Source organism: Lepidochelys olivacea (genome assembly GCF_965140295.1).
Source record: "Lepidochelys olivacea isolate rLepOli2 genome assembly, chromosome: 8".
In the NCBI taxonomy this organism is placed as follows: domain Eukaryota; kingdom Metazoa; phylum Chordata; order Testudines; family Cheloniidae; genus Lepidochelys; species Lepidochelys olivacea.
In genome coordinates, this window is record NC_140418.1 from 15,328,109 (window position 1) to 15,342,199 (window position 14,091).

At 41.4% G+C, this 14,091-nt stretch overlaps 1 protein-coding gene across 3 annotated transcripts; it reads right to left on the minus strand.

The window, feature by feature from the left end:
- Positions 1–683: 683 nt before the first annotated feature.
- On the minus strand, positions 684–10,182 carry IRF1 (interferon regulatory factor 1). 3 transcript variants are annotated; one of them, XM_084636658.1, is made up of 10 exons: positions 10,055–10,182; positions 7,005–7,096; positions 5,939–6,038; positions 5,568–5,744; positions 5,046–5,095; positions 4,789–4,924; positions 4,430–4,552; positions 3,430–3,473; positions 2,493–2,625; positions 684–1,889 (listed from the first exon to the last, which is right to left on the minus strand). In XM_084636658.1, exons 2-10 carry the CDS (start codon positions 7,089–7,091, stop codon positions 1,783–1,785), a joined length of 957 nt encoding a protein of 318 aa, XP_084492784.1. In that variant the 5' UTR covers positions 7,092–7,096; positions 10,055–10,182; the 3' UTR covers positions 684–1,782. The 3 variants fall into 3 exon arrangements, with proteins under 3 accessions (XP_084492784.1, XP_084492785.1, XP_084492783.1); XM_084636659.1 differs by lacking the exon at positions 10,055–10,182 and adding an exon at positions 9,775–10,019; XM_084636657.1 differs by lacking the exon at positions 10,055–10,182 and adding an exon at positions 9,771–10,019.
- Positions 10,183–14,091: the final 3,909 nt, after the last annotated feature.

Sequence of the window (14,091 nt, forward strand, 5' to 3'; positions counted from 1 at the left end):
TTTTCTAATGCAGCGTAGTGCTTACTGCAATCCAGCATGTGGAAAAACAAAACCAAGTAAAAAGTTAAGCTTCTTTTTTGCAGCTAAATGTCTATTTGCTTTTCTACTTCAAGTGGTCTAGCCTGTCCGGCTATATCTACACTCAGGACGCTTCTAAAAACGTCTCATCTTCACTGATACCAGCTTGACTCCACTGGTATTAGCAATATTGGGAGCCAGAGCACAGACAGGCCACTCGTGCTTTTTTCTTTTAAGTACCAAGTCCTCTATTGCTGCTCAGAGCAGGGCTAACTGGCACAGTACTTAAAGTATCAGTGACAGAAAGTGGCCCACCTAAACTAGGGTTTCTCAATGTTTCTAACACTGGTAAAAATAAGCCACTGGTTCCAATGGTGGAAATTTTTTAAAATGTCTCCAATGCAGACCAGGCCTATGGCTCCCAGTTGACTCTCGTTGAAAGTGATGGAAGGAATCCCATTTGAGTCAATGAGTGTTCTGTTGGGTACTAGTCAGGATCACAACAGATCCCATATTTAAACATGGTGACACTAGGAGTATTTCCTCCAGCAATCTGACCCTCAGGAAATGCCCAAACAACCCAGAATACATTTTCTCATTAGCTTTCAAGTAAGTCAAATACATTTCATATATAAAACATTTTTATTAAAACAAATGTACAACACTTTTTATATACACAACTATGTACAGGAAAATGTTCAGTTACAATTAGTGATTTGATGTGTTTCCAGATATTTAAGCATAAATCAAAATGACCTCCCTCCTTTTTGTACTTTGTACTGCTCTGCATAGGCTTATAGCTTTTGGTTCTCTAATGATCTTCTCTACACAATTCATTGGGTATATACTGTACATGGTAGTCTATGTACTCTATTGCAATGAAGAGCATTAAGTTGGCTTGAAAGAGCATGAAAGGCACTGTATAAATAAAGTGTTATGCCCATCAGTGCAAAAATGTATGGGTCCCAAAGTGTGGCTGCTCTTTCATAATTATTAAATGAAAAATTGGTAGACGTCCTGCATAATGACAACAGAATAGAATGTCCTAGGAGCAGATCTTCTGAACAACTGTAATACGTAGAAGCAAAGCCTGTAGCTGATTTTCACATTTTCTTGGACTAAACATATTTACAAAAGTGAGGAATTTGATTTGTCGATCAAACGTGTGCTGGAGTGATCAAAGGAAAGAGGGTCAATTAGTGCAATTTTTGTTGAATCCAAAAATCTGTAATGATTGTCATCAAGCTCAAAAGTACTTCACCAGGTATGTAGCAACCAGAGCTAACATGAATAGGCACATTTGCCCTGTGCCCCCTAAGCACTGGCTTGGTAAAGGAGAGTAAATGAAACTGTAGATGATCTCCTCCAAAAGCAGCGCTTTTAAGTTTTATAATATGAAACACAGAGAGAGAAATGGGGATCCTAGCCCAGCTTCTGCTGACCCACAGCACCTTTCACTTGTATCCCAACAAAAAGGTCAGAACCCCATTTGACATTAATGTAGGAACTGCTTCACATCAGAAGCAATTTTAAGTTTTATAGGACAATGGCTTAGTCAACCAACGTCAATGCACACAGTTCTGCTAAGGTTTTTTTAATAATGGAGTTTTGATGGCTCGATCTGTTCAGTCCCAGAAGCTAAACGGAAAGTAGAGGTTCTTTTTTTTCACTCAGTCAGTAACAAACAAATGCCTTCCACTCTGCTCACTTTCATGAGGAACAGGAGAAGTAAAGCAGTTCACAGTCTGAGGAAGCAAAAGAGGATTACAAGCTACATGGAATGGCTTGTATACCAGTGGATCGAACTGTGTCCAGCCAAGAGAATTCTAGACTGCTTTTCAGATCAGTACAAAATCTGAACTCTATTTCCCCTAAAAAAAAAAAAAAAAAAAGAAATGAGAAGAAATTTACTATGTGCAGCAGCAAAATATTGAATGTATATTAATAATACTATAGTGAAATTTAAACACTGTTCAAATGATCTCTGACTAAAATTGAATATATCAGCAAGATTTTTATCTTAAAAATGCTTTAAATTTTCTGAAATCCTTATTACAACTTTTTTTTTTTTAAACATTCTCACTGGCCATATGGCTAGGTAACTTTAACACTGGAAACTGACACATATTCAAAGTAATCTGTAAGGCTAAAATGGAAATTGAGTTAAGCACGTATTTCTGTGAATTCCCACTAATTGAGCCAAGCCTGCATATAAACGTAACTTTTAAACACAAATCTGTGGTACATTTTCGAGTAAAAATTGTCTTTTAAAAAATCCCCAGCAAACTCCTTCAATTTGAAATTAACATGCTGGTCAGAAATCTCAAATAAAACAGAGTAATGCATGAACTGCTCTATTCTTTTTGGTTTTCCACCCAACTTAAGTCATCTTGCCTAAAGAGCTTAATCTGCTTCTCCCTCTGCCTCTGGTTGCATTCTCAGTAACTCTGCTTCAGAAATTAAGGTATTTGTACCTGAGGTTGTATCTATTTCAGAATCTTGCTCCTTGTAGCTGAAGTTGCTGCAAATGTTTTGTGTGCCGGGCTCATTGGTGAGATACCCTTTCCCACCGACACTGGTTGCATGCCAGTCTTGTTGTTCAAACAGCTGTAAGAGACGAAGGGGAAGGTTTGAAATGTGCAGGCCTTACAATGTTCAAGAAAACAAACCAAACCTGATTGGACAAACAGATCAGCATCAACAATATTTCCTACAAAGGGCTGATGATGCCAGCTGGCATTGCAGTTAAACTTAAGGGCAGATTTCATCATGATGTAGATAACTATGAATACACATCATAAAACGACCTCACAATTTGCTGGGATTGTTAATTTTCACGCAAGAGAGCTAACACTGGACTAGCATAAGTACTGCAGATCAGTACTGAGGACCCCTGTAGGGAAGCTCGCACAAAACCTACCCACACTATGGTTACTGCTAATAGCCCCTCACTTTCATAAATGCTAAACCTTGCTCATACATGTAAAATTCCTATTAATTTAAGTAGGGATCACAGAACACATGCCTAGAGAACACCCCAAGAAAGAAGGTGCTTATAAATAATAGTGATTAATGTGTTACATGCCTAGATGTATAGCTAAATTGATTTAAATGCACCACGTTAGCTGGGGGTATAGAAGAGATTCCTTCTAGAGTGTAAATGTCTTCTCAGTCTCTGATCCATCACTAGGCTTTTCAATGTTTGTCTCTCAAATGGTACATGTGCTCTCAAAGTGGCAGAAGAATATAAAGTATTTCCACCTGTGTGTGTTCTCCATATTCTGGCTGTACACAGGATTTTTATTTACAAGTACACCTAACTCTGTTTATATGTTTTGTTTTCTCCTCCTCCCTTGATACAAATAGCAACTTATTCAATATTATTCTGAAAAGAAGAAATAATCTTTTTACCTTGTAAAGTTGCTCTCTCATTTCTTCTGCATCATCATCTGTTACTGTTAGGTTTTATGAAGACATGGGGAAAAGATGAAAACATGTTTCCATTAACTCGGTGTCTTCACTGGCAAAAATCACAGATCAGCTTCCCAGCTTTTCCATTCAGTTATCACCAGAGGCTACTTCACGTTTTCTATTGACATAATAGCACTAAAACATCTTATAAGCCAGGAGATTCAGGGTCACTTCTGCCACCTCTATGGGTAACAGGAAGCCCTACGAATTTCTGCAGGCTATAGACATCACCACTCTAGGAAACTCTGAGCCCCTTGTGTACCCCTCCTCCTGCAGTGATGTGACATGGTTTTGGGGATAGATCACATCAGAGGAGTGGACAGCTGATCCACAACTGGAGGCTTCCATCACTCTCAAACTTCCCCTGTCCTCTTATAAACCCAGTTTCTGTTAGAGGTCATGGACTTCAGTGACAGTTGTAGGCTGGCTATGCATCTGCTCTACACCCTCCCAGCAGGTTGGGGGAAGAAATCTTTCCCCCTGGAGCTCTCCAGTACAAAGCACTGTGCAACAATGAATCCTGATCAGAGATCTCTTCCTTACCCCTGATGGTGACACCTTTATACCTGGAAGTGAGTAGTCTGAGACATGTTATATCCCAGCACAGTTCAGGCAGCTAATGAAAATATTTTTCATCCAAACCTTCAGTCCCTGTGCCCTCAAAACTGCCAATGACTTCAGCAAGAGTTTTGCACGTATAAGAGATGCAACATGAGGCCCTTCAACTTTAACTTTAACTGTTTTTGTAATAAATTTCACTACAGATGAGTAGATCCCATTAACCCTGGAACGCATCCTAGATCTTGCCACTTGTACAAAGGGCCTATTGTTTTTTCTGGCACCCCATGCAGCTTCATGTCTTGCTTCTGCCCCTGAAACCATCAGTGGTAGGATTATTTCTATCTGGTTGACCTGAAGTTTCAACCAATAAAATACCAACCTTCAGAAGATGAAGCCAAAGGTGACACTTGAAGGTGGTAAAGGTCATTGGTGCTGTCAGCCATTGCTATTTCCATTGGATTTCTCCAATCTGTCAGTGCATTCATATCACACGGTGAGAGATCTGTGGAATGCACAAAAAGGAAGAGTTAGAATTTTTAGGAAATGCAAAGGCTTTCTGATTCGGAATAGCCTCCAGTCCCTCATGGCCCATGCTACAGCACATTGCATATATCCCATTATATAGCTGTCAAGGAAAAGCCACCGTTACCGCTGATTATGAGGCTGAGATCTCCTATACTGGGGTTTGGTAAGTGCAGCACATTCTGCTAAGTTAGAAGAACTAAAATTGAATCTCACCTAGGGTGATGGAAGCGTTCTCAATCTCCACTTCTTGTTCTGCATAGCTGTGAACTGTATAACCACTGTGGTCATCTGGTAGACTGCTGCTGTTCAGTGCTTCTATTGCCTCATCCATCCTTGGGTCTTCGTATGTCTATAAAGACACGTGCATTGAATGAAAGATCTACTAGACCAAGATGTGATCTATTTGTTCCCGTCTGTCAAAACTTCAAAGCAAACCTCTGACTTCTTTAACTGCCAGAGTCAATACATACCTTTCTCTTACTCCTGTTTTTTGACTCTCTAGATGACTTTGACTTCCTTTCTGTGAAAGCAAAAACAAGGTGACCATGAGAAAAAGCCTGCAGCCACTTCAGATGGCTCCAATCATACACAACCGCAATTGCTCTGTGTAGTAATGCTTTGCGCTGCAAAGGCATGATCGTGCTCTGGGAGTTTCACCATTGATTTCAGTGACAGCAGTGACTGCTGTATTCTTCCCACCCCTGAGAGGAGCGCACTTCTGTGCCTGATGAAGTGATCCCATTAGGGGTATTGTGAGAATGAATTAATTTTCAAAAAAGTGCCATGAGATCTTGGGATGAAAGGAGCTCTACATCCAAAGTAATATTTAGCAACAGTAATAAGACTGCCTATTCACAGCAATACTTTACTTCTATCAAGGAATTTATACTGTACCTATTCACAAGCAGAACAGGAAACGTAAACAGACTATAAACTGCAGTAATGGTCCCCTTAAGGCAAAGTATTTTGAGGATAGGCTGTAATACACATACCTTTTTTCTGAAGCTTTGTTAAGGGTGGTAGCATCCTGTAAACTCGGACTGCGCTGCAGCCTTTGTTGACACTTTTGTCCTTCACTTCCTCAATATCAGGCAGTGAATTCATGGCACAGCGGAAATTTGCCTTCCAAGTTTTGGGGTCTGGCGCTTTCTCGCCTATCTTGTATCTCCCTATAAATAAGGGATGGTGCGTAAATATTCAGAATTTTCAGACTACTCTGCAGTGATCGTTCCCAAAAGAATTAGTTTGTGTTCCATTCTTCAGTCATATAAGGCAGTCAATATAGTTACATGGGATGTAGATTAGCGTAGAATTAGGCTCTACCTGTTTATGTGATAGACAGAATTTAAAAACAAGCACGTACCAGTATGAATGGCCCAGCTCCGGAAAAGGCAGGCATCTTTATCTATATCCCAGCCATGTTTAGCTGCATGTTTCCATGGGATTTGGAACATCATCTTATCCTGTAGTTAAACAATGCAGTTTTGAATACAGGGAATATAACATACACCCACTCGTGACTAAATATGGACTTAATCCAAGATAACTCAGTCACGCCAAGGGAACTCTGCATTAAGTCTGCCACCAGATTCCTAAAGTAGGATTCACTTAGTACCATATTATGTGCTACATCCCATATAACGTTCCCCAAGGGTTCTGAGTTTCAAAGAGCTGTATAACAAGATATAATAGATATGAGGGACACTGTCAGCCTCATGTCAGAACTACCTTGGTCTGTTGGTTTGTCTCTGATCCTTATGTTTATCATAAAATTGTGTCTTTCTCTGTCTGCACAGAATCTTTTTAAAAATTAACAATAAGGACCTATGGACACCATAAGAAAAATATTTCCTACAGTGCAACACAATAATTTAGCTCAGATAGCTCCTTTCATATGCGCTTCAAGACACTTTACAGTTCAAAATATTCAACGAGCAAAAAGTCCTGAATCAATGAGGATAAACCTAAACAATCTTATTGTGGGTGCGTGTCATATGGCTGTAATTCTCAATGAAGTGGTGGGCATACAGTATTGAAGTCAATGGTTCAGGTGCTCAGTATCTCTCAAGATTTGGTGAGACTAGTCAATCATTCAGTGGTTGAGACTGTAACACTGATTCCTTAACTGAGATAAATGACTTGACAGAGGCAGATCTCAGATGTTCTTGGCTCCCAATGTTATGGCCTGACTGCTCTCATTTTTTTTCCTTCCTAGTACTTCCCCTATAAAAGTCTGGTCTACTCCATTCATCATTGATCAATTACAGCTACTGTTTTCTGAAAACAAAAATGCTGTTTTATATAGTGTGTGTAAACTCTTTCCATTTTCTTTTAATCTATTTATGTGACCTTGATTTTTATATAACATCAGCTAAGAATACCAGGATGAGGATGATTAAAGATACAAAAGTAATGACAAAGAGACCCACCTTGTTGATCCACACCAATCCTGGTATTTGATTGGAATTAATCTGCAACTCCAGCCAAGGCCTCATGCGCATTCTTGTTACTGGCATGTTGTCTGTGAAAGGAAAATAATAAATACAGGTAAGCAAAAGAGTAAATATTCTGGTATGCTGGTCATTTTGTAATGACATCCCTCACTCCTTACTCTTAACACTCGTAGTAATGGGCAGTATGCATTCAACAAAACCAAAACTTGGCCCAGAATCAATAAACAATTTCTCTTCCGACATCTTGGCAGTTTCTGAATGGCAATTTTTGTTCTAATCTGGCTACATGATCCCTTAAGTAGATAAGTAAAATTACTGAATTTGGGAAACTGGATGGCTCCAGAGGTTGGTACTGGGATGCAGAGCACTTCCCATCTAGGGTCCCATTCAGAACTCAGCCCTGCAGCGAGAGAGAAGTATTACTCTAGGTGCTGTTTGGTGGCTTACCTGAAAAGAGTTTGGTCTGAAACCTTCACCCAGTGAGCAAATTGCCACATCTCACAAGCCTCTCACACCTCTGGTTCTTGGCCTCCCAGGCTCGGTGCAGAAGGCAAGGAGTCAGAGATTCATGGACTCTGAACTCTCTCTTTGCAACCACAGTGTTAGTCACTCCAAGCTGTGGCCAAGGCATGCTGGCAGGGCAGTGTGAGTTGCTAAGTCCTGTGCTGCACTTGTCCTGTGCCATACCAAAGGATGGATGTCAGTCTCCAGGGCTATCACACCTGCACATCTCCTGAACAAAAAATTCTTAAGTCTTTGTACCCGGGAGAGGGGGCGTGTGCATGTGAAGCGTGAGTGTTAGGCTCCAGAGGAAGTATAGTCTAGCAAAAAAATTCTTTCTGAGGGAGTGTCTTTGTTACTTGTCTTTTCCTTGCCACTTATTTCAGTGCTAAGTTTCCCCTGTTCTTAATGTTTACCTTTTCAAAAAAACCAACAACATTGCAGTAGATTAGTCTATAAACATTACACTCTGCTACAAATTTCTCCTTACATTAAGACCTACCAGCATAAATATTATTTCTTGTCTTGTTTTTTTAGGAAAATATCAGCATTTCCAAAACAACAGAATTCAGCATTTTACAAATCCTAGACCTTCCTCGACAGCTTCAGGGGGCTGGCAGTGGGGTTAAGCTTACATAACCCAACTCCCCTTTATAATAGGAGAGGAGATCAAATAAATACTTTCTCCAAGTTAACATGCAGCTTTTCCACTGGGCTTCTCTTTTCCTAGAACACATTCCTGCCTGTATGGCCTCCATGTGGACATTAGCAGTTAGCTTTGGTGCTAGGATAGGCTTAAAGAAGGGCTGCAAAATTGAACTCAAGGAATGATGCTTGGAGCCCTATTGTAAAACACAGTTAATTAGATAATTTCAAGCCAGGAGCGGTTCTTGACTTTGACTAAAAAAGCCTCAGTTGACATTACTTTCAGCTTTATGCAGCTCCTTCATACTTAATGACAAGTATATAAACTGAAACAGGAATGCAATGTTTGTGACTGAAAATAGCATTACTAAACCCTGGCAAGCAATCCTGAACAGCAAATTATATTTATGATGTAATGTGTCTGATAATAGCCTGAGGCCCCAATCGCAATCAGGTCCTCCGTACACATATACAGAAAGGCATGGGGCCCTGTCACTGTATGCTTACTGTTCCTCATGGATGTATTGACACAATAGATTATGCTAACATGAAGAAATGTTATGCAATATTTTCATTCCTAAGCAGCCAATAACTAAGGTTTCTGACTTCCACTCTCACTACCTACCCCGTTGGGCAAATTATAATACAGAATGTTGTACTTTTCTCCATGACCCTTGTGTTACTCAGATTCAGATGGGTTTATTAAGCATGCTTGCATTCAGCATTTCCTTGCACTGGGGAGGTGTAAAGTTAGAGCTTTGCCATTAATTTCACACAGTTTGTGAGTGTTCATTTTACTTATCATTGGTTTTGTGAGATTAAAACAATGCCATCAACTGTGCTAGCTCCAAAATTCTTGCGGTGATTTTTTGTTTAAACTTGTATTTATATGCGTATTTATACAATATATATTTCCAAAATACATTTCAAAATACATCCCGCGATCTTATATTTCTCTAGCTAATAATTATTCACCTGAATTTCACACACTTAAATGTTAATTTGCAACATGGCTCATTGAACAAACAATCCTCAAATTCACTAAATCATAAAATACAGCAGTCACCTCTTTTGTGGCCAGTTCTGCAAATGCCTGAAGATTTGACTCTTTATTTGTTGGTCCCACAGATCTTTCCCCATAAACCTTGACTATTTTTAGCTTTTCCCAACCTCATCTGCACTCAAATGCTTTAATTCTCTCTGCTGCCGATGAACGCTGCTCTCCGGTGTTGAAGCCAAAAGCATGATTTTATTTTCAGCCTTTACTTCCTGTGTATCAGAGAGCAGCAACAGCACCCTTTGTTGTCACACAGTTGCTCGTATTTGTCTCAATCTCTTCCCCCACCCTCACCTCAGAAAGCAGTCTGATGCACAAGCACAGAATTAGAGGTGCTTCGTACTTTGTCTTTGCATAACTGTACATACAAGTAAAAGCAACAACAAACCCTTTCCTCCCTAACAAGATAAATTCTGTCGCCAGAAAGTGACTGAACCTCTTACGTGCACAGCCGCTAAACTCCTCGCAAATTCGCTAAACTCCTCGTTTACCAGTTCAGAAGTTGATTTGCAGGGCTAAAGCCATTTATTGCATCTTACTTGCCATGCAAACTTCCTGCGACTGATCTCTGCTCTCTGTCCCCTGGCTCACACGACTAAATACTCATTGCATCCCTTGTCTTGCCAAGCCTCCGTAGACCAGCTGCTTTCCTGCTATTTCCTTGTTGGCCTCCCTGATTACAGGACCGAATGCAAAGTCCTGCAAAGTCCCGCAACTCTAGTTCCCAAGTTGTCCTGCACCGAGTGCTCTTGGCAGGAGCGGAGAGCAGGAGACTCTTGGCAGGAGACTCGACGGCTGTTAGCTGCACCAGGCGTGGACCCACCTTGTTCGCCGGTCTCCAGTGCACAGCCTTGCAAAGGTGCCCGGTGAGCCGGTAGATCCGCCTCCCGTGAACGACCCGCGGCTTCTGCAGGCTGCGAAGCGGAGTGGTCTCAGTATATCCTTACACTACCCGGGATTCCCCACCACCTTGGCCAGAACGTCTCCTGCCGACCAATCAGCATTCGCCCAAGAGCTTGACTGGGCTCCGCCCGCCGCTCATTGGCTGGCTGGCGAGCATCATTTCGGGGAAATCAGGCTGTTGTAGCGCTAGAGCTGAAGGGGAAGTACGGCTCCCCCCTCCCCCGCCCGTCTCCCTGCTGCTCCCTGGGTGTGGGAGCGGAGGGATGGGGGTGAGAAGTGAGAGGCTGCTTAGGAGCCCTCTGAAGCTGCCTCCCCACCCACCGTGCACCCATCAGTGTCACAGGAGCAGGTGGATTCCCATCCCACCCCCGTCCCTATCCCTGGGGGTGGGGGGGAGACAGGGCCTGGGTCCCACTGTCCCAGTTTCTCTAACTGGTCACATCCATCCCTGTACTTCTGAGGGGCTGGAATCCAAATAGGGATCTGGGTGCTGTGTCCCGCTTTCAGCTCTGGGCCCCTTTTGCGTGGTCTTTGGAGCACGGATCTTGCCTCTTGCGCACCTTTATGCAGTGCAAGGTGTGTTGGCATTACTGGTGAGACCCTGTGCTCTGGGTGCCTTCCATCTGAGGGTCTCCAAGCACTACACGGACACTGGTGAACTAAGCCTCGTAACCCCCGCGTGTGGCAGGTGTTATGTCCATTTTACAGAGAGAGAACTCAAGGCATAAAAGGTTAAATGACTTGTGCAAGCTCCGAGAGGCACAGCTGGAAATCAAGAGAACTTGGCGCCTAGTCCCATGCTCAGCCCACTAGATCAGCATCCTCTGCATAAAATCTTGCATGCTAATATTACCTTTCATTCTAAAGGCTCCTAAAGCACTTAACAGACCGACTAGGATGCTACACACAAGGATTGTTGAATCCACCCCTGAAATGTGGCAGTGGAGGTGTCAGGGGAGAGCAACAGCTTGTCTGAAAGCACATAACACTAACAATTTAGAACAGGAAATGAATGAAAATACTGCATACAGCTGAAATTGCAAAAAACCCTGTTTAGCCAGGACTTAAGGGTTAACATTCCAAACTCTTGCAAAAAGGGTAGTGGGACTGTAACCAACTGGCAAGGATCGATGCTGTTTTAATGTCTCATTGAAGAGACTGCCCCTTAACACCATTCTAGGGCATCAGTTTAGTACAAACCAGAAAGAAAGACTCACTGATAACACAGTTCATGACTCCTAAGGTGGACCTTGTAACCATGTATATAGTTAGTCAATATTAGAGTTACATAAGAAAGTATGTAGCAGCACCTGAAATAAAAAGCAGCTATGATGACCAGTGGAAACCAATCAAGAAGAAGATATCAGGAAAAATGAATGTGTGGGGAATGTTCCTGATTTCCTTTTTTCTTTTTAAAGTTTTGTACCATGTAGTGATAGCTAAAAGCCTGTTTGCTCAGTTTCTTGAGTCAAGGTAACGTGAAGTTACTGGTGTGTCTTTAAAATGGCATAAGCAGATACAATCAATCCATCTTAGTAAGGGTCTGATCCTGCATTAACTCAAAACTCAAACCCTAGCAGTGTTGAATGTTCAGGGAATGCACATTTGGGTCTAAAAGAAGCAGGTAGGGGCCTCTGTGAATGCAGGCACCAAACAAGTCTCTGTGTACACTATAAAAATAATTAAGTCAGGGGAGCTGCTTATAATATAGTCCCCACCTGGTGTCACTGGCAAAAAGTGGTAGTGTAGACAAAACTTGACCGTGCCCTGTGACTAGGTTAAAAACCTGGACAATCTTAATTGGGTCCTTTAATTAGGTTATAGTTGAAACATAGATGGGGTCTTACTTTGTTGTCTCTGTTCATAAAACTCTTAGTTGAAATCTGGTCTCAGTCTTTCACTCCCATAGGGTTATAGAACATTGCTTAGTTCTCCCATGAGTCCCAAGACACTCTTTACTTCCACAGCACCCATCTGCCAGGTGATATATACAGTTGCTTGTAGCAAAAATTTTAAAATTCATCCTATGTATCCGCCCTCCTAAGCTATCACTATGGAGGAGGAGGAGGGACTGGAAAACAAGGACACTTTGCAAACACTGGGAAAGAAAGCACCCGGGGACGGTCTCTCCAGCTTTGGCAGTGTGTCAGGGATGTGTTGCTTTGAAATAACTATCCTAAGGAAAGAAGGGTGACCATTTTTTGTCCTCTTGTATGCCTCTGGGCAGGTACAGGAGTAGGTGAGGACTTGATTCACACCACTGAAGTCAAGGAAAGACTCCCGTTTATTTTGAGAGAGTTGGATTGGGCCCTGAGAGCAGCACTGGGTATGCTGTTTTGATAGGTGACTTGATTCGAGCAAAGAGTGAGGTAATTTTGAAATGTCATTAGTCATTTCATGCTAGCATTTTAATGGTCCCCAAGTAAGGTATGAAGTTCACATCTAAGAGGAAGGTAGGTTTGGGTTGTTTTTTTGTTTTTTTTTTCAAATCTAGGTTAACAGCATCTGCCTGTTGTTTTCATGATGAAAAACATAAGCATACTCTTTAAAAAAAGTAAAGCTTAGATTCTAAAGAAAGAAGCAAAAATCAGAAATATCTTAATTTTTTAGCTTATAATTTTATTATTATATATTGTTTAACATTTATGCTATGGTAGGACCTTCATGCCAGCCAGGTCAGAGCCTGTTTTGCAAGGTGCTGTACAAACACACAGAAAATGACAGTCTCTGCTCCAACGAGCTTACAGTCTAAAAGACCAGGCCTAACAGGTAGATGAGACAAATGAGCAGGTCAGTACGGAGACAGGGAGACAAGGCCGCAAAAATGAGATGGTGTGTGCAATTCTTCCCCAATCGGGGGCAACAAACACATTCTCCACTTCCAGACAATGAGCTACAATTGATCTGAAATGCTGTAACATTCAATTCTAAAGGTGACCTGCAAAGAAGGAGAAAGTTTATTTACCTTTTTTCACTGACTTGTGTTGTGTAAAGCTGGCCTGAAAGATTTGTTTGTTTTATCTTAAAGTCCTGTTTTCCGCTCACTTGAAAACTTTAGAAGTACGAGAATGACCTTCTCTGGCTTTGCTGGAGGTGTGGAGGTCTTTAGAGAGAGAGAGAGATGATGTGTTTTAGATATATAGGAATTGACATTCTGGATTAGGATAGTATCCTATCACCACCGATAGTGGCTAGTACCATCTGCTTCTGAGGCGGTTACAAGAAACCTACAGACGGCAGTTATGCAATTATCTGCCCACAGGGAAAATTTCTTCCTAAAGGTTCCATTAGAGCAGTAGTTCTCAACATTTTTCTCATTTGCAGACCCCTAAAAAATTTTGAATGGAAGTGCAGACCCCTCTGGAAAATTTAGACTTAGTCTGCAGACTCCCAGTGGTCCACAGACCACAGGTTGAGAACCACTGCATTAGAGGTTTGGTTTTTGCTTTGAAGCTTGAATGCTTATATTGCTTCCAAAAACTATTTTTTAAAAATTCTTACTATTGTATCATTTTTCTCATCTCTGAACAGAGGGGCTGGAGATGTTGAACTTTGAACGAAAACATCTTTTTTCCGAGTTGTTTCTCAGGCATTTGAATTTAACAGATGCTAACAAAAGCAGGCATGCAAAACAAGAGCTGTAAAGAGGGTAAATATAAATCACTTATTATCTGAACTAATTAGGGTTCATTTACATAGTGGGTTTTATGTCATCCTATGTATGTCCAGTCATCCAATAGTCTTTTGGGGGGGGAAAGTAATAGTATTAGGAAAACATTACAAGCTTCTTTATACATAATAAAGATTGGGAAAAAAGGGCACAAATCTCTCCCCCTCCCCCCCCTTTTTGCAGGTCAATTTAAGAACGGCTATTCTGGGCCTTTCAGATGTGGTGGGCCAGTATTCTTCAGTACTACATGTGACTGTGTTTTGAGCAGCTGCGCTGTTTGGTATGTG